The sequence below is a fragment of the Schistocerca piceifrons genome, chromosome 8 (genome assembly GCF_021461385.2).
Source record: "Schistocerca piceifrons isolate TAMUIC-IGC-003096 chromosome 8, iqSchPice1.1, whole genome shotgun sequence".
In the NCBI taxonomy this organism is placed as follows: Eukaryota; Metazoa; Arthropoda; class Insecta; order Orthoptera; family Acrididae; genus Schistocerca; species Schistocerca piceifrons.
The window spans coordinates 483,779,481-483,803,698 of NC_060145.1; the positions used below are offsets into that span (position 1 = coordinate 483,779,481).

At 44.0% G+C, this 24,218-nt stretch overlaps 1 protein-coding gene across 1 annotated transcript in view; it reads right to left on the bottom strand.

Annotated features, from left to right (window-relative positions):
• LOC124711572 (anaphase-promoting complex subunit 7) overlaps positions 1 to 24,218 on the bottom strand; it is a 149,274-nt gene that overhangs the window by 99,216 nt on the left and 25,840 nt on the right. Inside the window, exon 4 of the mRNA XM_047241715.1 lies at positions 10,006 to 10,115. Within this exon, the coding sequence (XP_047097671.1) occupies positions 10,006 to 10,115 (110 nt within the window). The remainder of the gene's footprint in view (positions 1 to 10,005; positions 10,116 to 24,218) is intronic.

Here is a 24,218-nt window from a genome sequence, read left to right on the forward strand (position 1 = left end):
ATGCAGGTGCTCGATTGTGTTAAAAGATGCAATCACCAGTGGGAAGCAAGAAGGTGCTTAAAACATCAATGTGCACCAGTGCTGTGATAGTGCCATGCAAAACAAGGGGTGCAAGCCCCCTCCATGAAAAACATGACCACACCATAATACCACCACCTCCGAATTTTACTGTTGGCACTACACACGCTGGCAGATGACTTTCACTGTCCATTTGCCATACCCACATCCTGCCATTGGATCACCACATTGTGTGCCGTGATTCGTCACTCCACACGTTTTTCCACTATTCAATTGTCCAATGTTTACACTCCTTACACCAAGCGAGGCATAGTTTGGCATTTACCGGCATGATGTGTGGCTTATGAGTAGCCACTCAACCATGAAAGCCAAGTTTTCTCACTTCCTGCCTAACTGTCATAGCACTTGCAGTGGATCTTGATGCAGTTTGGAATTCCTGTGCGATGGTCTGGATAGATATCTGCCTATTACACATTACGACTGTCTTCAACCGTTGGTGGTCTCTGTCACTCAACTGATGAGGTTGGTCAATACACTTTTATGACGTACATGTCCCTTCATGTTTCCACTTCACTATCACATCGGAAACAGTGTACCAAGGGATGTTTGTTGTTGTGGTCTTCAGTCCTGAGACTGGTTTGATGCAGCTCTCCATGCTACTCTATCCTGTGCGAGCTTCTTCATCTCCCAGTACCTACTGCGCCCTACATCCTTCTGAATCTGCTTAGTGTATTCATCTCTTGGTCTCATTCTACGATTTTTACCCTCCAAGCTGCCCTCCAATACTAAATTGGTGATCCCTCGATGTCTCAGAACATGTCCTACCAACCGAACCCTTCTTCTAGTCAAGTTGTGCCACAAGCTCCTCTTCTCCCCAGTTCTATTCAATACCTCCTCATTAGTTACGTGATCTACCCATCTAATCTTCAGCATTCTTCTGTAGCACCACATTTCGAAACCTTCTATTCTCTTCTTGTCTAAACTATTTATTGTCCACATTTCATTTCCATACACGGCTACGCTCCATACAAATACTTTCAGAAACAACTTCCTGACATCTAAATCTATACTCGATGTTAACAAATTTTTCTTCTTCAGAAACGCTTTCCTTGCCGTTGCCAGCCTACGTTTTATATCCTCTCTACTTCGACCATCATCAGTTATTTTGCTCCCCAAATAGCAAAACTCCTTTACTACTTTCAGTGTCTCATTTCCTAATCTAATTCCCTCAGCATCACCCGACTTAATTCGACTACATTCCATTATCCTCGTTTTGCTTTTGTTGATGTTCATCTTATATCCTCCTTTCAAGACACTGTCCATTCCGTTCAACTGCTCTTTCAAGTCCTTTGCTGTCTCTGACAGAATTACAATGTCATCGGCGAACCTCAAAGTTTTTAATTCTTCTCCATGGATTTTAATACCTACTCTGAACTTTTCTTTTGTTTCCTTTATTGCTTGCTCAATATAGAGATTGAATAACATCGGGGAGAGGCTACAACCCTGTCTCACTCCCTTCCCAACCATTGCTTCCCTTTCATACCCCTTGACTCTTATACCTGCCATCTGGTTTCTGTACAAATTGTAAATAGCCTTTCACTCCCTGTAGTTTACCCCCGCCACCTTCAGAATTTGAAAGAGAGTATTCCATTCAACATTATCAAAAGCTTTCTCCAAGTCTACAAATGCTAGAAACGTAGGTTTGCCCTTCCATAATCTTACTTCTAAGATAAGTCGTAGGGTCAGTATTGCCTCACATGTTCCAACATTTCTACGGAATCCAAACTGATCTTCCCCGAGGTCGGCTTCTATCAGTTTTTCCATTCGTCTGTAAGGAATTCGCATTAGTATTTTGCAGCTGTGACTTACTAAACTGATAGTTTGGTAATTTTCACATCTGTCAACACCTGCTTTCTTTGGGATTGGAATTATTATATTCTTCTTGAAGTCTGAGGGTATTTCGCCTGTCTCATTCATCTTGCTCACCAGATGGTATAGTTTTGTGAGGACTGGCTCTCCCAAGGCCATCAGTAGTTTCAATGGAGTGTTGTCTACTCCCAGGGCTTTGTTTCGACTCAGGTCTTTCAGTGCTCTGTCAAACTATTCACGCAGTATCTTATCTCCCATTTCATATCCATCTACATCCTCTTCCATTTCCATAATATTGTCCTCAAGTATGTCACCCTTATACAGACCCTCCATATACTCCTTCCACCTTTCTGCTTTCCCTTCTTTACTTAGAACTGGGTTTCCATCTGAGCTCTTGATATTCATGCAAGTGGTTCTCTTTTTTCCAAAGGTCTCTTTAATTTTCCTGTAAGCAGTATCTATCTTACCCCTAGTGAGATAAGCCTCTACATCATTACATTTGTCCTCTAGCCATCCCTGCTTAGCCATTTTGCACTTCCTGTCGATCTCATTTTTGAGACGTTTGTATTCCTTTTTGCCTGCTTCATTTACTGCATTTTTATATTTTCTCCTTTCATCAATTAAATTCAATATTTCCTCTGTTACCCAAGGATTTCTACTAGCCCTCATCTTTTTACCTATTTGATCCTCTGCTGCCTTCACTATTTCATCCCTCAAAGCTACCCATTCTTCTTCTACTGTATGTCTTTCCCCAAGTCCTGTCAATTGTTCCCTTAGGCTCTCCCTGAAACTCTGTACAACCTCTGGTTCTTTCAGTTTATCCAGGCCCCATCTCCTTAAATTCCCACCTTTTTGCAGTTTCTTCAGTTTTAATCTACAGTTCATAACCAATAGATTGTGGTCAGAGTCCATATCTGCCCCTGGAAATGTCTTACAATTTAAAACCTGGTTCCTAAATCTCTGTCTTACCATTATATAATCTATCTTCTTCCATGTATACAACCTTCTTTCATGATTCTTGAACCAAGTGTTGGCTATGATTAAGTTATGCTCTGCACAAAATTCTGCCAGGCGTCTTCCTCTTTCATTTCTTAGCCCCAATCTATATTCACCTACTATGTTTCCTTCTCTCCCTTTTCCTACTGACGAATTCCAGTGACCCATGACTATTAAATTTTCGTCTCCCTTCACTACCTGAATAATTTCTTTTCTCTCATCATACATTTCATCAATCTCTTCATCATCTGCGGAGCTAGTTGGCATATGAACTTGTACTACTGTGGTAGGCGTGGGCTTCGTATCTATCTTGGCCACAATAATACGTTCACTATGCTGTTTGTAGTAGCTTACCCGTACTCCCATTTTTTTATTCATTATTAAACCTACACCTGCATTACCTCTATTTGATTTTGTATTTATAACCCTGTATTCACCTGACCAAAAGTCTTGTTCCTCCTGCCACCGAACTCCACTAATTCCCACTATATCTGACTTTAACCTATCCATTTCCCTTTTTAAATTTTCTAACCTACCTGCCCGATTAAGGGATCTGACATTCCACGCTCCGATCCGTAGAATGCCAGTTTTCTTTCTTCTGATAATGACGTCCTCTTGAGTAGTCCCCACCCGGAGATCCGAATGAGGGACTATTTTACCTCCGGAATATTTTACCCAAGAGGACGCCATCATCATTTAACCATACAGTAAAGCTGCATGCCCTCGGGAAAAATTACGGCTGTAGTTTCCCCTTGCTTTCAGCCGTTCACAGTACCAGCACAGCAAGGCCATTTTGGTTAGTGTTACAAGGCCAGATCAGTCAATCATCCAGACTGTTGCCCCTGCAACTACTGAAAAGGCTGCTGCCCCTCTTCAGGAACCACACAATTGTATGGCCTCTCAACAGATACCCCTCCATTGTGGTTGCACCTACGGTACGGCTATCTGTATCGTTTAGGCACGCAAGCCTCCCCACCAACGGCAAGGTCCATGGTTCATGGTGAGGCAAATGTTAGTTTTTGGCCGCATTTGGCAAAAGCACTTCCTTCGGCAACAGCAAGTTCCTCGAGGACGGCGAGGAGCGCGTGCCCAAAGTCCCAGCAGAGCGGGATGTTTAGGAGTGTGGAAATCTCACATACAGATGTATGTCACTAGTGACACCCAATCACCTGACCGCATTCAAAGTCCATGAGTTCTGCAGAGCACCCTATTCTGCTCTCTCACGATGTCTAATGACTACTGTAGTTGCTGATATGGAGTACCTGATGGTAGGTGGCAGCACAATGCACCTAACATGAAAAATGTATGTTTTTGGGGGTGTTCGGATACTTTTGATCACATAGTGTATAATCACTGCCAAGAACACTGGAACAACTTAAAGAATGCATCAATGCTGCTGTGTTCATCCCTGGCAGGTTGTTGCTACATAAGGTAAGGAAAAAACCTTGACTACCACTTGGACGTGTGTCTTGTGACCAGAGTGGCAATCACAGAACATTTGTAGAGAACAAAATGCAGACTTGATGAGTTGATGGATTATTCATCATCAGTCATATTGGCACACGTAATACATCGCAAAATATCGAGATTTGAAAATGAATGAATCAATTACACTAGCCTTGTACTTCAACTGATTGACAAAAGAAGAACGTACAAAAATATTCAGGGAAGAATATGAATACAGCAATGTAAGTCACTTAGAAACGAAGTAAACAGAAAGTGCATGAAAAATAAAAAAGGACTGATTTGGCACACAGAAAAATCAAAACAACCTTCAGTGAAATTGAAAGGAAATGTGGCAACGTTCATAAAGCAATGGAGATTCCACAGTTCAATGCAGAGGAGGGATAGCAGATAGGTGAAAAGAGTATATGAAGACCTCTAGGAGGGGTGGGGGCGAAGACTGGCACAAATTCAGATGATCTGTTCAGCTTACTCCAACATATGTGCGACAATTACAACTTTTAGAAGTATAATTTTTCCACACCAAACTTGGAATAGTTTCCTCACATGTTGGGAAAGATTAAGTGTGAGATTCACACTGTGTGCCATTCAACAGCTCTCTCTATCCCATAATGCACCACGACTACAGCCAGTACTGCTGCTACCTGTACTTTGCTCCACTTTCTTCCATAGTCTTACTACTTCATGTGAACTCTGAGAATGGCACATGCTCTGAGCACACCATCAGTGAAATCCTTTCCCAACACAGGGAGGGCAGGTAAAACAATCAATTGCCAATCCTTTGCAGACCACATCTTCAAAAGACAGCTATTCTCAAGTGGAAAAATGCTGATTCAGCCATCATTTTCACAGTTTCTTGAGCTTCATAAATAGCTGTTTGTATTGCAAACAGCTCTGTGTGATTTTCCTGATGACTGTGTTATAACGATACAACAGCTACATTGTTGTGCATTTTTTTTTCGTTTTTATGATTTTCAAGTGCACTATCTTGTTTTTGAGAATGTCTTGCTGTACTGCTGTTAAGATAGTGGCCAGTCTTCACTACCATTTATTATCAGTTTGAGGATCTTTTTCCAGCAGTTGTATCATGCGTAATACATGCTGAGAACAGGGATCGAGTATTATATGCTGCAGCAATGCTTGCCGAGCACGGACACATACATACAAGCAAAATGCTTACATCTTCATAAATTATCCTACTGCTAGATACGCATTGTATCACAACCTTGAAAAAGAGTACACCGTTCTGAGATATAACTTTCTCATAGCATATCCCTTACTGCAACATCAACAGTGATAATGTGGCAAAATGCAGGTCTTCAGGCTTCCCCAGTGAGGCAGTGTCATTTGGGGAAATCAGGTTTTTACCAGTAACCCACCACGTATTTGCACAATATTTTAACTGCATAACTTGCAATCTTCACCTTGTGCTCCCTGAGGCTGAATCCAGTGTGGAACGGGTCCAGTATTTATGTCTATGTGGGACTAGGTCCTTCACCATCGGTCCACGTTAGTCATCAGTAGCAACCGTAGTGCTGTGCACATACTTTGTGGCTGTTTTCAGGTAATTATTTTGTCATCTGACTTTCTGTTCCAACTCCAAGCTGTACTGGTCATTCAATCTTGCGATTGCCGCCATTTAAGCTTTCTTGTGGACTATGCTGTTCTACTGCCATAGCCAGCCATGTCATATGCTCCATCTGAGGTCTCCGCAGCAATGCCCTCAAAACTGAAACTTTCTGATCACTCCAAGTTACATTTAAAAACTATAATGCGCATTTTTTATTTTGTTTTAATTTCTCACCTCAGATTGCATTAATTATGAAGTGGAATTGTACAGGATGGTCAGCTTTTGTGATTTTTAATAGGTTATCAGGATGTCATTCCCAAAATAATCACAATAATTTGCTTTAAGTGTTATTTTTGTATAGTTACTTTTTCCACGCATGACAGTGGTGCACATCCTGTTAGGTTTATCATTGTATTGCACTTTCTCGAAGGCATATCTTGACAAGTGTTTCCACTTCATTTTTTCCCCTACATCTTGTTTTTCTGTGTGAAAACATGAAACACAGTGAGAGTGAAATGGAAGAGCTGAAAAACAGTATATATAATTACAACCAACAAATGAAACACACTGAAGATGTAGAATACCATGGGGAAATTTAAGTACAGGGCATCAACACTGTTACTCTCAAAAAAGGTAACCATTCATAAATAACTCTTTCCATACATTATTCACACTACTTTGCCACCAACACATTGTCAAGCCATAAAAATGCACAAAAGCAGTCCATTCTGTACATCTTCCATTCTGTACATCTCCACCTTCACATTAATGCAATCTTAGATGAGTAATCAAAACAAATAAAAAATCCATACCATCACATAGATGAGACACTGAGTCACACGGCATTCAATAAACTAATCCAACACATTTTTTTTCTTCTTCTGAAAGCAGAATGATTTTATTCAGGATTCTAATACACTGTATTATTCCCCACTGTTCTGGCTTCAAAACACAACTTTTAACATAATCTCCGTTCAATTCAATGGCCTTATGTCATCTTAGTGGGAGAGCCTGTACGGACCCCATAGTACTGCTCTACTGTTCGATTTGGAGCCGAGGTCTTGCTGCATCAGTAATCTCCCCATAATCCGTGTGCTGCTTCACATGGGAGCGCATCTTTCATTGGGAAAAATAGATGGCAGTCGGAAGGTGCGAGATGCGGGCTGTGAGCCCTTGTGTTGTCAGGGAGAAGGAGAAGTTCATCTGTATTTTTGTGGCAATGAACACACTGCAGAAGTCACAGCTGTATGCAGCCGACCAGCACATGGGAGATCAGACAGCTTCGCGTAACCTTGCTGCGATGATGACAGGTGCCTTTGCCCGATGACTCACCGTACTTTTGTTCACTGCCAGGTCCACACAGGCATTCTACATATGCCATTTTGATGATTACTTATAGCGCCACCACCTACCAGAACTTCACGAAATTATAGGGGCTGAAGTGGCAATATTCCACAATAAATTCCACAATTTTTCAACTGAAATTACCCAAAGGGAAAAAAGTGTGTTTCTTTACTTATTGAAGGCACCTCGTACAATCGAAAGACTGCAGCCAGAGGCAGTGGCTACATATGTGGACGTTGTGCTTCGGTGAATGTGTGTACAGGGTTATTACAAATGATTGAAGCGATTTCACAGCTCTACAATAACTTTATTATTTGAGATATTTTCACAATGCTTTGCACACACATACAAAAACTCAAAAAGTTTTTTTAGGCATTCACAAATGTTCGATATGTGCCCCTTTAGTGATTCAGCAGACATCAAGCCGATAATCAAGTTCCTCCCACACTCGACGCAGCATGTCCCCATCAATGAGTTCGAAAGCATCGTTGATGCGAGCCCGGAGTTCTGGCACGTTTCTTGGTAGAGGAGGTTTAAACACTGAATCTTTCACATAACCCCACAGAAAGAAATCGCCTGGGATTAAGTCGGGAGGGCGTGGAGGCCATGACATGAACTGCTGATCATGATCTCCACCACGACCGATCCATCGGTTTTCCAATCTCCTGGTTAAGAAATGCCGAACATCATGATGGAAGGGCGGTGGAGCACCATCCTGTTGAAAGATGAAGTTGGCGCTGTCGGTCTCCAGTTGTGGCATGAGCCAATTTTCCAGCATGTCCAGATACACGTGTCCTGTAACGTTTTTTTCGCAGAAGAAAAAGGGGCCATAAACTTTAAACCGTGAGATTGCACAAAACATGTTAACTTTTGGTGAATTGCGAATTTGCTGCACGAATGCGTGAGGATTCTCTACCGCCCAGATTCGCACATTGTGTCTGTTCACTTCACCATTAAGAAAAAATGTTGCTTCATCACTGAAAACAAGCTTCACACTGAACGCATCCTCTTCCATGAGCTGTTGCAACCGCGCCGAAAATTCAATGCGTTTGACTTTGTCATCGGGTGTCAGGGCTTGTAGCAATTGTAAACGGTAAGGCTTCTGCTTTAGCCTTTTCCGTAAGATTTTCCAAACCGTCGGCTGTGGTAAGTTTAGCTCCCTGCTTGCTTTATTCGTTGACGTCCGCAGGCTATGCGTGAAACTTGCCCGCACGCGTTCAACCGTTTCTTCGCTCACTGCAGGCCGACCCGTTGATTTCCCCTTACAGAGGCATCCAGAAGCTATAAACTGTGCATACCATCGCTGAATGGAGTTAGCAGTTGGTGGATCTTTGTTGAACTTCGTCCTGAAGTGTCATTGCACTGTTATGACTGACTGACGTGAGTGCATTTCAAGCACGACATACGCTTTCTCGGCTCCTGTCGCCATTTTGTCTCACTGTGCTCTCGAGCGCTCTGGCGGCAGAAACCTGAAGTGCGGCTTCAGCCGAACAAAACTTTATGAGTTTTTCTACGTATCTGTAGTGTGTCGTGACCATATGCCAATGAATGGAGCTACAGTGAATTTATGAAATCGCTTCAATCATTTGTAATAGCCCTGTACATTTGTATTTCCAGAAAGGACATTTTTGTCAAAAAGCTTAAATGTTTAGCAGTCTTTTCATTGTGCCTGTCTGCATCTCAGTGCTTACCGCATGTGGTGAACAGCAATCTATTCTGTTTATATCATTTTTATTTCATCCTGGACCTTCCACTGTTTTAAAAAAAGGCAAGTTACTGTTTTTAGGTCTAAAACAGAAAACTAACTATAAACTTTGTATAATATTTTTACAAAACCGAAAACAAGACCTGTAGAAGATGACACACAGGTCTCGATACTTGTTTGGGCAAAGAATACAGAAAAGAAACACACAATTTTTTGCAGAAGGTATAATTTTAAAATCTAAATGAAAAAATTGGTGAGCATAGAACCTATACACTCTTGTTGACTTGAACTCTCTCTCAAAGCAGCACTTTCACAGCTATCTCTGACATTGTAATTGTAAAAACTGGCCCTCACTGCTACTAACATTGGCACATTACACTTCTCAAAAGGCTGAAATGACAATTGATACATATATGTGAGAGTGCTTGCTTCATGACACACACCACAATCACCAGAATATAGTGCTACCAACACTGCCTGATATAATACTCCACTATAGTTGTAGTTTCACCAGAAACTCCTGTTTGATAGTTTTGGTACCAACATTGTATCCATCGTAACTGGTAATGTGGATACTTGGGCACTGAGACACAGTGACTACAAAAATAGGACTAAGGATATGAGCTCACGCAATTCTTATTATCATCATCATTTCAAGGGCTTATATGACTTCACAGGGTTTTTTAATTTGTGTAACATGGTATCAGGTAGATCTATACAGAAAGTGTGCTTCAATTTTAAATAATTCTGTAATGAGTTTGATGAGATGCACAAAAGTCATTGTGTGAAAATCACTTGTAGACGAGACTTCAACTGATATCCTGGGTCAGGCAAGTCTCTATTCACTTAAAGACTTTAAAAGAGAGCAAAATTATTAGGTCTACACCTTTGATGCTATAATAATGCAAGTTTTATTATGACATTCATAGTGATAAGCCAGTCAAACTTACTGGTGTGTGCTTAAGCATACACTAGGACCACTTTGTCTGCACAGCAATTAGCCAGTCGTATGTACTGAAATGAAAGCAGAGCTACTAACCAGTCGCTGCTTACACCCGATGCTGCTTCAAGAACAAGTGAATTGACTTCAATGCCTTTTACTCCAAGGCTCAGCAGTCCTTCTGCAGCTTCAAGGGCCAGTGGACACTCCTAAAAGAGGAAAAAGTATGACAATGACCACACAATTATGTGAAGACCTAAGAATGCATGAAACTCAGAGAAGCTGACATCGATGGAAGTGGGAAGGGGGGGGGGTGCAAGAAGGAAGGGGGAGGGGAGGAGGGAGGAAAGGGGGGATGGGGTGCCACAGGTTTTGAAACAGCCATTGAACCTGAGCATATTGTATTCAGAAGCATGTTCTGCCACTGGATGGTCAACTTTTCTCTTGCATTCTTAGGTTGTAGGGTGTACTGTCAAGTATCACTGATGACAATAACCAGCAGTATATACAATTCAAAAGGTGTGCAAATTGTCTCTTCTCTCACTTACAAATTACACTGCAATTCCTTTGCAAGCTTGCCTGGTTGGTGGTCGTGCTCACATCAAGGGCTATGCAGAAGTTACTGCATAGTTGGTATATGACATGACTGCTTTCACAAGTGGCTCTGCCTCTGACAGGGTAGGATAAGCCCACTGCACATTTCAAGTAGGATGCATGAGAGGATGCACAGGACACATAATGCACCTGGATCTTCTACAGGGATATAACCCACGTGGCAAAGGGTTGTACCCAAGGATGGTCCAAGATATTTCATAAATTGGGTACATTACAGACTACTACTTCTGAAGAGGCAGAAAGTATGGTGGGAACACTATTTATAATATAAGGTCATGATGAGAGACTATGAGCTTAATGTGCTCCAGCCCACAATAATAGTGGGTAGGGTTGGCAGGTTGGTTGGTTGGAGTTTAAGGGATCAAACAGCAAGGTCATCAGTCCCTTGTGTCAAAGGTGGTCCATTCGGATGGATTTACATCTCAGAAGAGTCATAACAATAAAAGGTAAAAGGCTAAAAAATGTAAAACTGCAGTCGTGTTGTCAATGGTGAAAACAAAAGGAGGGAAGTCAGCAAGTGGGCAACCCCAAAGGCTATGCTAGAGGCAAGAAATATCCCACCTCCGATGCAGACTAGGCAAGATCACATGCTATCCAAAAGTGTTCAACTGCTAGAATGTAAAAGCGCACATTGTAAAAGGAGACTAAACCAATCTAAAAAGTGATAAAAACAGAGTAACAGAGAGAGAAAAGAGGATCTTGGCCAGGGAGGGGAGTCAGGAATCTCCAAACACAGCTTACAGTTGGAGACACCCCAGCCCTCACCATCCTGGCCGTACTCTAGAGGGAGATTCAAAACCTTAGAACTGAAAATAAAAACAACTTTCACAGAGGAAACTGAGAACCAGTTCAACCATCCGGGAATTGTCTGCCAATATTAAAAGTAAAGTGCGGGGAAGTCTGTAACGTAGAGCCAAAAGAAGGGGGCATTCCACCAAAATGCGGGCTGCAAACTGGAAGGCTCCACAACCGCAAAGTGGGGGTGGCTCATTACACAAAAGAAAACAATTGGTCAGCCTGATATGGCCGATGCGGAGACAACACAAGAGTGGTTGAGTCCTTTCGGGAGAAGTGGAAGAAATAACGCCATGGGACTGCACCCCCAGCCAAACGATCAGCAAGCTCATTGCCTGGGACACACCCACATGGCAAGGGACCAAAAGGGAGTCAACAGAACAAACAGCATGGTGAAAATCAGCGAGATGGTCATGGATGACCGAGACCAAGGGATGGCGGGAAAAACACCGGTCAATTGCCTGAAGACCACTCATTGAGTCTGTACCTAACAAAACACAGTTGAGTTGGGACTGTTTAATAAGGGTAAGAGCCTGGGAAATTGCCAACAATTCCACAGTAAACACCCCACATGCAGTTGGCAGGAGATGATTTTCCATGCCAACAGAGGACGTGAAGGCATATCCCACAGAATCAGCAGATTTAGAGCCATCGGTGCAAAAACAGCATCCTGAGACGCCCATAAAATTTGGCGGAAAAAACAACGGAACACCATCGGGGGAACGGAATCTTTTGGACCTAGGCGGAGATCCATCCCAATCCGGGGCCGAGGAACTAACCGGGTAGGTGTGGAAGGGGGGGGGGGGGGACGTGGGAGACAGAACAAAGAAGGAACCTGAAAATCATGTCGAAGAGACGCAAGGCAGAGCTCAACCGGTAAACCTGCTTGAGGGCAGGAATCAGGTGGGCGACGTTCCTGGTCTGGGAACAGGGTAGAAGAGGAAGGATGAGTGGGAGCGGAATGGACAGCGACTGCATAAGGAACCAGAAGCTGAGACCGACGAACAGAAAGGGGGGGGAGGGATCCCAGCTTCAACCAGGAGACCATCAACAGGGCAGGTAGGGAAGGCACTGGTGGCCAAACGGACAACACAATGGTGGACAGGATCCAGGAGGCGCAGTGTGGAAGGAGCAACCGAACCATAAACATGACAATCATAATCCAAGCGAGACAGCACTAAAGCCCGATAAAGGTGGAGATTAGTGGAACGATCCGCACCCAAAGAGGTGTGGGCAAGGAAGCGAAGGACACTGAGTTTACAGCAACATCCTATCTCCAGAAGTCTGATATGAGGCAGCCAAGTGAGCTTCTTGTCAAATAGAAGACCCAGGAAACGGAACTGTGGGACTACAGGTAATCGTGCATCGAGGTACAGCTCCGTATCAGGGTGGACCATAGTACGGTGACAGAAGTGGAACACCTGCAATTTTAAAGAAGAGAATTGAAACCCGTGTTAGAGGGTCCATGCAGAAGCACGCTGTATAGCACCCTGGAGATGCCGCTCTGCAGAGGCCATCAAAGAGGAACTAATCCAAATGCAGAAATCATCCACATACAGAGCAGGGGTGACCAAAGGACCGACAGAGGCCATAAGTCCATCTATAACAATAAGGAAAAAAGTACACTCAATACGGAACCCTGTGGGATGCCGTTCTCCTGGGTCTGTGGAGAACTAAAAACAGTGCCAGCCTGAACCCTAAATGACTGATGGAACAGGAACTGACAGATAAAAATTGGGAGTGGGCCCCAAAGACCCCACTCACGAAGTGTAAGAAAGATATGATGGCGCCAAGCCGTATCATAGGCCTTGAGAAGGTCGAAAAATACTGCAATCAAGTGGCGGCGCTCGGAAAAATCCTGCCGAACAGCAGACTCCAACTGAAGTAAATGATTGATCGGAGACCGTCCCTCTCGGACTGGTAAGGGGACAATAGATCCCGAGATTCGAGGACCCAACTGAGCCGATGGGCTACCATCCTTTCAAGTAACTTGCAAACAACATTTGTCAGACTAATTGGCCAATAGCTTTCAACAAACAGGGGGTTCTTTCCAGGCATAAGGACGGGAACCAAGATGCTACCCCTCCATTGAGAAGGAAAGTCACCCTGGAGCCAAATACGGTTAAGCACCAGAGAAGATGTCGTCGTTGTGGCGCACTGAGATGTTGAAGCAATTGGTTATGAATGGAGTCTGGGCCAGGGGCTGTATCGTGAGAAGAAGAAAGTGTGGAAAGAAGTTCCCATCCAGTAAAAGGGTTTCTGTAAGATTCTGACTGACAAGGGGTAAAATATAAGATGGAAGCTTCAGCCTGCTGTTTCTGGTGAAGGAAAGCAGCCAGATAGGAGGTTGATGCTGATGCTGTTGCGAAATGAGTCGTAAGATGTTCCGTGAGAATCAATGGGTCCGTACAAAGGCCGTGAGGGCAAGGCCTGGGAGGGTAGACTGCCAATGGCAACCTTGGAGAGAGCGAAGTGTAGCCCATACCCATGACATTGGGACAGTAGAACTGAGGGACAAAACAAAGCGTTTCCAACACACATGTTTGCACCGTTTGATTAAGTAACGGGCTTTGGCATGAAGGCATTTAAAGGTAATAAGATTGGGAGCGCTGGGTGCCTCTTAAGGTGTTGCAATGCTGAACGGTGATCACAGATGACAATGGCAATGGCCGTACTCCACCACGGGACTTGCCGGCGGCGAAATGGTCCAGATGAGCTATGCTTTAGTTACATCTTCACCCCTTCCTTCCCCTCCCTTACCCCTGTCCCGAACCCTAGCAGCGCGAACAATCACAACAGACACGTTACGTAGGACGTCATCAATACAACCCGACAAAGAGGGGGGAAAAACTATCTGGGCAGTATATAGAGGCCAATTGGCGAGTTGGAAAGACCAACAAGGTAACCTGTCCATCGGGGAGTGGGAATGGAGTGAGAGAATCAACAGGAAGTGGTCACTATCGCAAAGGTCGTCGTGTGTCGACTAGTGTAACGAAGGGAGGAGGGAGGGAGGGAGGGAGGGAGAAGAAAGAGAAAGATCAATGGCAGGAAAGGTACCATGACCAGCACTGAAATGGGTAGGGGAACCATAATTAAGAAGGCACAAGTCATGGTCTGCAAGAAACTGGTCTATGAGAAGACCCCGACTCAATGGAAATACACTGCCCCACAAGGGATGATGAGCATTAAAATCCCCTAGGGAGGAGGAAGTTGCTGAATAAGGGCAGTTAAGGCAGCAGGTGTAAGAGCCCTGTCAGGAGGGAGATAAAGATTGCAAACTGTGACCCCAGAGTCCAGGAGGACCTTAACAGCAACCGCTTCCTCCTATGTAGTTTGAAGAGGAATCCACATGGTAGCAACATCTGTACGGACCAACGTATAAACGCCACCAGAGGCCTGCAAGGGGCCGACCCGATTTTGACAGAAAGCACGGAACCCACGGAGGGTCGGTGAGTGATCATCAGTAAAATGAGATTCCTGTAGAACCACACAAGCTGCAGAGTAAAACAAAATAAGGGATTTCAACTCCAAAAGGTGATGGTAATATCCATTACTATTCCATGGGATAACCACAGAATGACGATTCAAATGGGGGGTGCACAGGCTAAAGCCAGTCATGCCGCCGGGTCACCACCCATCACCGACAAGGAGGGGGCGGCATCCATGAACAGCAGGTCAAAGTCAGGTTGCGAAGGTGGGGATGGGACCCCTGGCGACACCAGAGGCTCCTTGTCCCAGGACTTATGTTTCTTCTTCTTTTCTGTTTGAGACTGAGGAGGGCTGTGCTGCAAAAGGGGGCCATCTGCAGCAAGATCTGGAACACAAAGCAAGTGGGCAACCTGGGGGCCCACAGACCATGGTTCTGGTGGTTGTTGTGTGGCAGCAGCAGACGTTTGGCCTGGAAGGTGCTGGGAAGGGGGGGGGGGGGGGGGAGTCCCAGGAAGGGTGCCCTTGGCTAGCAGACGCCAAAGAAGTGGGACACTTCTCCGGTTGGGGAGGGGAAGTGGTGCCCGGAGAGGAGGGTGTGGGAACTGCAGGGGAGGGGGAGGAGGAGAGGGGTTCGGGACAGGGGTAAGGGAGGGGTAGGAAGGGGTGAAGATGTAACTAAAGCATAGCTAGATGTCATTGACACAGGATGAAGACATGCATACTTCTTACGAGCTTCACTGTAGGTTAGACGATCTCTGTATCATCTTTTCCTTCTTATAAGCCAGGCAATCCAGTGAACGTGGAGAATGATTGCCATAACAATTAACACACACAGGAGGGGGAACACAGGAACACCCCTCATGGAGTCGACATCCACAGTCACCACAGAGAGGGGTCTGCGAACAGTGGGAAGACACGTGTTCAAAATGCAAGCACTTAAAACATCTCATAGGTAGTGGGATGTATGGCTTCACATCACATCGATAAACCATAATGTTGACTTTCTCAGGGAGGGTATCCCCTTCAAAGGCCAGGATAAAGGCACCAGTATCAATGCGATTGTTCTTCGGGCTCTTCTGAGCACGCCGAACAAAGTGAAGACCCCACTGTCCTAGGTTGTCTCTAAGTTCCTCATCAGTTTGAAGGATGAGGTCCCTGTGAAAAATTACACCTAGAACCATATTCAAAGACTGGTGGGGGGTAATGGACACAGGAATTGTGTCAAGATGGTCAGAGGCACGAAGGGTCGCAGACTGGAAAGCTGAAGCATTTTTGATCAACAACGAATCCTACCGCATCTTGCTCAGAGAGTCCACTTCGCCAAACTTGTCTTCAATGTGTTCCACAAAAAATAAAGGTTTGGTATTGGTAAAGTATCCCCATCAGTCCTGATGCAAACCAGACAACGGGGGAAAGGTTTCACCCCCAGCCGACGAGCCTGACCCTCCTCCCTAGGGGTAGCCATGGAAGGGAAGGCTGAAGGTGCAGAAGAAGCAACACTAAGAGAATCATTTCCATTCAAAGAGACAGCTGTAGAAGAACGGAAAGAGTTCTGGACACGTATGTGTCATTTGAATAGCGTCTGCCCTGATACCACCCACTCCAATCAGGGGCTCTCCCTACAGGCGGCACCCAGCCACAGCAAGGGCCGTCTGGCACGGCGGCCATTGCCGGGAGTTTCGATGCTCCAGGATGACGAGCAACCACACCAAGGCATGCATGAGGTGGTCACAGCTCAGGTATCAGAAGTGTGATCCCTGTGTTTTCAAGGGGCTCAACCAAAAGGGTACATAGAGACCCCACCACATGGACTGGCTACTGTGCTGGCTATGTACCCTAGCATCAGGCAACGATGTGAAGGAAAAGATGGAAGGAACCAGGAGGGCACATGCCGGAGACACTAGGTAACGTGCTCTTCCCCAAATGGCTCACACTACAGAATAGAAATTTAGTAATGGAGGTAAAACCCCAGAGGGGTACCAGAGAATGCCAAAAGGAGTAGGTAATTACTCAACAAATCTGGATATAACCAGGAGAATAGCGGGGCCAACATAAAGAAGGACACCAAGAAAGGGAGAAGAGAGGGTGGAGGGGAAGGAGCAAGGACAGGAAAGGAGGGGGAGGGGAAGGGAAAGGGAAAGGAAATGCAGCCCGGGAAAGAAGGAAGGCTGCAATAGCTCAGGGCCCCATGCTCACCACGCACGTACTCATGAAAGGACCATGCATCCCCTGGGGGGGGGGGGAGGGGGGGGGATACTGGGCAGGGGTGCTTTGCAGTTGGTTTGTGGAGTTTGTTGGGGGATTAGGGTTGCATGGATATAACAAGGGAGATCTGTCTGCAGACTAGGTTTGGAGGGTAGTTCCTTAGTGAGATATTCAGCATACCGGGCAGATACCACTCCATACTACTGCACATGTGCTGTCCTACCAGTGGCCAGACTGTCCGCTGTCTTTACTTCACCTCTGTTTCCCCTTATCCTCAAAGCATGTGGGTCCTTTTCATCTTGGGCTCTCAGTGGTTTTTCACATCCAGAAGGTAAGTACTGGTCGACTTTATTTTATCAAACAATAATAATAAAAAAAGCTGATGAGGATGTGGTAATTCTGAACTTCAAGCAACCACAGATCTGCTAGATACCCAGTAAAAATAGATGCAAAGTTATAAGGATGGTTGAAAAAGTAAGGTAGCAAGTCCTCTGTGAAAAAATTTTTATTCACAAAATCAAAGTGGGAGACAAAGTTATTAAAACAATGGTACATATTACTTTTCAATGGTTGCCAAAGCTGTTCTATTTTTAAAGGAAACTGATAAAATAGGCACAAGAGCAATCAAGGTGCAAGTCTAGTAGCCACTAACAGCATCCTGAACATTGACATGGATTCTGAAGTGGTGACAATGCGCTTTTTAATGGTTTGAAGAGATAATAACTTGAAGTGAGATTTGGGCTGCATGGATAGTGATCCTATATAGTCTATGAAATGTCAGACAAAATCACTTATAAACTGAGGCCTTATGTAGGTGGGCATTGTCATTCAACATGATGATATCTTTCAAAGGCAATCCTGGTTATTTCCCCTGAATCATCTTTTGTAACTGCACCAGCTTGGCACAGTAACTGGCACTGGCAGCTTTCAAAGACACTCCACAGGTCAAGAAATCAACCAGCTGCACATCCTGATTGTCTCAAAAGACTGTGGCCATATCATTCTTCATGGGAAACATTGTTTTGAACTACTTTTTTAGGGGGAGTGGGGGTGGGGGGGATACTGCCTTCATCTTTGATGTCACGATGCACCCACAGTTCTCCCTTGGGGTGATATGACACTAGAATGTAACATCAATGATGGGAACAACTGAATGAAAACTATTGATTCAGTCAACTGTTTGAAATGAATCAACTCATTCGGTTATAGTTGTGCATAATGGTTGAATTATTCATTAATTCTTTGAGGTGAAGTCAGTCTGTGGGAGCAACCAAATGAAAACAGTCGGATCAGTTGGTTGTAGTTTTACATATTCATTGGATTATTATTCATTTGTTTTTAAAAAGTGAAACCAGTCTGCAGAAGTAACTGAATGTTTGACAAGTAGATTTTTTATCTATTCAGTTGCATTAAAATCTCAAAAACTGAATATTTTCACTGAAATATTATGATAAGTATATATTGCTACTACCGTATACAGGAGCCACAGACACGCTCAATGTAAAGACTGCTGTACTTTTTGCTTTTGGCCAAAAGGCTTTCCTCTGGAGTAGAAAATACACACACATATTCACACACGCACACCTCATACAGAAGTGACCACTGGCTCTGGCCACTGTGGCCATGATGTAAGCACTGCGTCCAGTGGGAGAAGCAGTCTGTGGGTGGTGAGGGTAAGAAGCAGGCAGGGTTGGGGAGGGGGGAGAGAGCAGGGTATGGGTGGGGAAGGGTGTAGTGCTGCTTGTGGGAGCATGCAGGCACATGGTAGGGCTGTTAGGTGTAATCATGTGGTTTGGGAGAAGAAGGGGGTTGGTGTCTAACACTGTCCTCCATTTACTTATCCCCTTCCCTGCTCCCACTCCTGCACTACACAACCCTCTACTCCACCAACACCACTGATCCTCTTCTCTTTCGCTGCTTTTCTCCCTTTCCCCACACCTCCTGACAGCACCTAGCAGCTCTACCCAGTCCCAATCACATCCATGTGTTCTGTCACAAGAAGCACTACACCATCCCCTACCACACCCTACTATCCCACCTGCCCCCATGCTGCCTCCTTACCCCTTCCCACCACCACCCACACCAGACTGCTGCTTCCATCAGGTGCAGTTATGCCTCAGTATATGTGTGTGTGTGTGTGTGTGTGTGTGTGTGTTTTGGCCCAAAACTACAATGTAAGCAGTCTTCTCACAGTGGCTGCCTATGACTCAATGTCTCCTTCATATTATAACAATCTATTATTTTCATAATACTGTTGTTATTCTACTTTTCATGTTTGTTTTATAAAAAGGCATTTGCTTAATTGTCAGCTTTGTGTCTATGTCAAAATGCTATAATCATCAGTGGTGAGCATAAAGAAGAAATCATTTGGCTGGATAAAAGGCAATCCTGAAGATAAATTTAATACAATATACAGTTTCTGCAAGGATGGGTCACATTCTGAAACTGCATTAATTAAGGAAATTCAAAGAAAATTAATAAATGATGGAAAATATTTTTCATGAAAAAAATATTTCAGACAAGTGATAGAATGTGCTTAAAAAGCAAACATGAATTTATAATGTGGCACCTGTTGAAACATGATGGATGTTTTGCTAAACAGAATACATGATGTTAGAAAGGATGAGGAGTAACGCTGCATACAAACCGAATGTGTTCGTGCCTATCCTAAGAGTACTTGTATAACATGAACATAATAAACATCTCATTACATAGGTGTCCCTAGTGCAGCTAAGAATTGGCAACACATTTGCAAATATTTAGTGACCCTGGGCTAGTGCACTTACTTCCGCATGTGATCCTGAATCGTTCCATTAAATTAATTTTGAATTCCCTTTCCATTTCAATGGCTTGTTACATAATCTCATGTAAGAAGACACAGACACAGAAAATTTCATTTTTGGTCTCCAGGAATGCCGCAGTTCACGTAAGTAACAACTATTCTTGTCTTTCATTAACAGTGCATTATGAGGCTCAGCAGCTAACATTACAATGAAGGAAACCTGCTCACAGCAGTGTCTGTCTCATCAGCTCAGTGATTCCATGCTTGTTTTGTGATGAGAGTTGTCGGTTCTAATCATGGTACAGACAAGTGTACTCTAGATTATTATTTTCCATTTTATTTAATACAGCTGCAAGTTGCTAGAAGAAGTTCTTTAACAAAATCTGAAGAAAGCCTTTACACATAAAGTCTTCACACAAGTCTGACTACGTAAGCTGCATTAGTGATAACAGATGTCTGCTTTGTGAATTCCAAGCTTCTTCGTTATACAAACATCTCCACTGTCAACCATACAAATTTGAGTTCTGTTCATCATGTTGGACCCATACGTGAAGGGAATGGTTACAAAGTAAATATAGTTCCTCTTTGCTAAATTTGTGAAAAAGCGCTTATGTACCCCTGTAGACACTTGCAGACACCAACATTAGCAGCTTACTTTCACTCTGGATAGCCTCAAAAATGGGCAATCTCACTCATGTGAATTTAATCGAATAACTTAAATATCACAATAAATCTGCATTAAGTTCAACAAGAATCCATACATGGCTCTCATAATATGCAGTGGGCCTGTGTGTTGCTATAGAGCACATACTGCGAGGTATTCGAACACTCTTTGCAAAATACATCTACCATAAGAAATCAAACCGTGACAGTAAAACTCATTTCACCACAGTTACTGACTGTGGCTTGACAAAAACATACAAATTTGACAAAAAAATTGCATGAAGAATTGCTTCCAAAAGGAAAACAAACGACATATAAAGCATTAAAAATAACATTAAATAAGTAGTTAGGTAGTCAGAAAGCATGACAAGCTAAAAAATTAATTTTGAGCCATATTCATGTCTTACATCTTAGTGTAATGCAGTGCTCATCATATGAAAATAGGTTGTCTGTCTTCATTGCTATTGGGTGTGATTTGCAAATTGTAGACTTTTCTGTGGGGCATCACCCAACCACAGTAAAGCATTTTATAATCTCCAAAATGATGAGTAGCAGCTGATGGCTTTCGACAAAGTGCGAGGCACTGCAGTGCCTGCACGGAAGACACTGCCGGGCAGCAGCAAGTGGAGTCCTGGAGAGCTCTGACACATGGGGTGTTCAGAGGCAGACACTCTGCCATGAAATCTTTTGCAATGATTTTATTGGATGGAACTGTTATCATTGGTGTATCAGAAAGTTAAATACATTGTATCTGTGCAACCATTGCATTAAACACTTCTCTGTTCAAACAAAAGAAATATAAAAATTTATGCCGAATGGTTTTGAACACAAAATGTTGCACTCAGATGATGTACTGTTTAGTGTTAGACCACGGGTGTAGACATAGCATAACAGTTTGCGCGCAATGCAAGACTTCAGGAACTTCCACAGCCTGCAATGTTGCCACATCGTGCAGACAGACTTGGAGAATTATCGGCATTGTCTGTTTATTGTCCTATGTCACCAGGAACGCAATTTAGACTCTGCGGTGGCCTCACTCACTCTGTTTCTGACCTTTACAGCACATCTGAGAATGTACCTGCCAAAACCTTCATTTTGAAACTGTGCAATAGAAGAGCTACCTCTATCGCCCAGCACCATCTAAAAGCTTTAGTCGTCTCTTTTGCCTACACACAGAAATTCTGTCATAAAAGTCCTGGTGGAACGTGAAGAATTTACATGGTAAATGTAACAACTCGGGTAGTAGTACAGGCACTGAGCACTCAGAGCACACAAACAAGCCAGACAGTGTGTAAAACTGTTTCAAAAACTTCTGTAAATTTACTTTAATATTTGATCACTATTCAGAGAATGTTTAATAATTACTCTGACATACACACACATTGAACACATTACGAGGCCTACGATGACAGTAAATAAAAACAGGAGATGAGGACGAAGTGTATTCTCTAAATGGTGGTTAATTAACTAAAAAAATTACAAAGTCACAGAAGTGAATCATAACCTACACAATTTTTATTAGCCCATAAATGCAAGTTTCCCTGCCAAAAACACACAAATAGTGTGCTTTTTGGTTGCAGGGATACAATAGTGACATTGTTTCAGGCCCAGTTTTCCTTTGACGGAGTATGTATGCCTTCCCATGGTGGAGGTGGAATAAATGAGAATACAACCATTTTATTAGCAATGCATGAACTTTGAATCTTTTTTGACTGAGGTGTAGACTATAGCACCAAACTTTTTCTATGCACCACTCTTCCTCTTATAGAGCATATCTGCAGTTGCATAAACCGCATCCCTACAGTTGGTCATTTTCACCCTGTCAGTGCTACTTCACAACAGCATGGTCGTACGCTCAGTTTCCGTACCGAGTCACAACTAGTCTCACACTCCTGCATGCTGCAGTATGGGGGAACGAGTTGATGAGTGGGAAGCATGTGCAGCGCAACCATTCTCAGACTTGTCATGCTTATGAAACTACAGTGGGACGGAACGAAGCTGGTATAGCCCTAACATTAAACGGGCACCTCAATTTCTAATGTACGCAAACCTCACTCGCTCCTTTTGTGACCTTTACAGCACATCTCGCTTCCTGCCAATGTCACCTTCCCAGATCTTGGGGTCACTACTTTTCATTTGAGTAGCTCCTCAATCGGCCTTATGAGACAGAATGCAGCCTATTCCAGTCCTCCCAACAAAATAAAAATCCCTGACAATATCAGGAATTGAATCCAGGTCCACCCGACGGAGGTAGGCTCACTTAAATGTGTCTTGTATATAACAGCATTATTTTGTTTGTTTTGTTTTGTTTTGCTTTGGGATGCAAAAATCAACTGGGCTCATACGCGCCCAAGTCAAAACTATAGAATATGGACACAGAGAGGAGTTAAACGACAATATGTCAGTCCCAATGGACAGAACAGCAGTCAGCTAAAAGAGGCACGTCGAAAAAGGGCTAAAAAATACAGAAATGGAGGTCCGAAGCTAGAAATTAAATGGCCTTCACCATATTGCTTCAGTGAAGAAAAAGTAAAACACGGTTGACTGCCCACGCATCATTCACTAAAACAACTGATAAATCACACGGCAAACCCAAGCTGGAACATAAACGGTTAAAAAAAGGGCATTCCATCAGGAAGTGGCAGACAGTTAAAATTTGGGTGCAATATGTACAAAGTAGTGGGGAGCTCCACTTAGCAAATGACGATGGCAAAAAGGCAGTGCCCAAAACGCAGCCGAGTTAAAATGATCTCCTCCCGGTGGGATGGCCGAGAGGAGATCGTCCAAAGCACTGGGAGAGGTTTAATAAGCCGAAGCTTATTCCCATGAAGGGAGGACCAGTGGCGATGTCAAAGGGACACCACCTCCTGAGAGACGGAAATGCAGAGATCATCGGAGGGAATATAGCAACTCGCGGGCTGAGGTATGAGGACTGCAGCTTTAGCAGCAGCGTCAGGAGCCTTGTTTCCTGGCAGACCGACATGACCAAGAACCCACAGAAACATGACACTGGCTCCATCAAGAGTGAGAAAGTGACAGTTTTCCTGGACCCGCTGCACTAAGGGATGGGCAGTGTACAGCGCACATAGACTTTTGAAGGGCACTGAGTGAGTCTGAGCAGAGGACACAATTGGAAAGACTGTGTCTCCAGAAGTACTCCTTGGCCTGATACAAGGTGAACAGCTTGGCTGTAAATACTGAGGAGTAAGCCAGAAGCTGATATCGAAAGATACGGGTGCCAATGATGAAGGCACACCCGACCCCACGGTCAGTCCGAGAGTCATTAGTGTATACAAAGGTACTATCGCGAAGTTCCATGCAAAGATTGTGAAACTGAAGGCGATAGACTGAGGTTGGAGTAGTGTCCTTAGGAATTGAATGAAGGCCAAGGTTAAAATGGGCCAATTCACAAAACCAAGGTGGTGAAGGGTTCACACCCACAGGGAAAGTTGTAGGTAGCATGACGTTAAGCCACCGTAGCAAGTGCCGAAAGCGGACTCCAGGATGTAACAGAGAAGAGGCACGAGCCCCATACTGATGATCAAAGATATCAAAGAAATCATCAAAGAAGGAGGCATAGGGATGGCGGCCACGCATGGCAGACCAACAGCGTACATACGTGCTAAGCAGAAAAGTCACGGCGGTAGGACAGTGGTAGTTCAGCAGTTTCAGCATACAGACTCTCACTCAGGCTTGTGCAAAAGGCGCACGTGGCCAAACAGATGCCATGATGGTGGCTAGTATTGAGATGGTGTAAGAGGGATGTGTGTGCAAATGCATAAACAAAGCACCCACAGTCGAGTTTCGAACGGACAAGGGACCG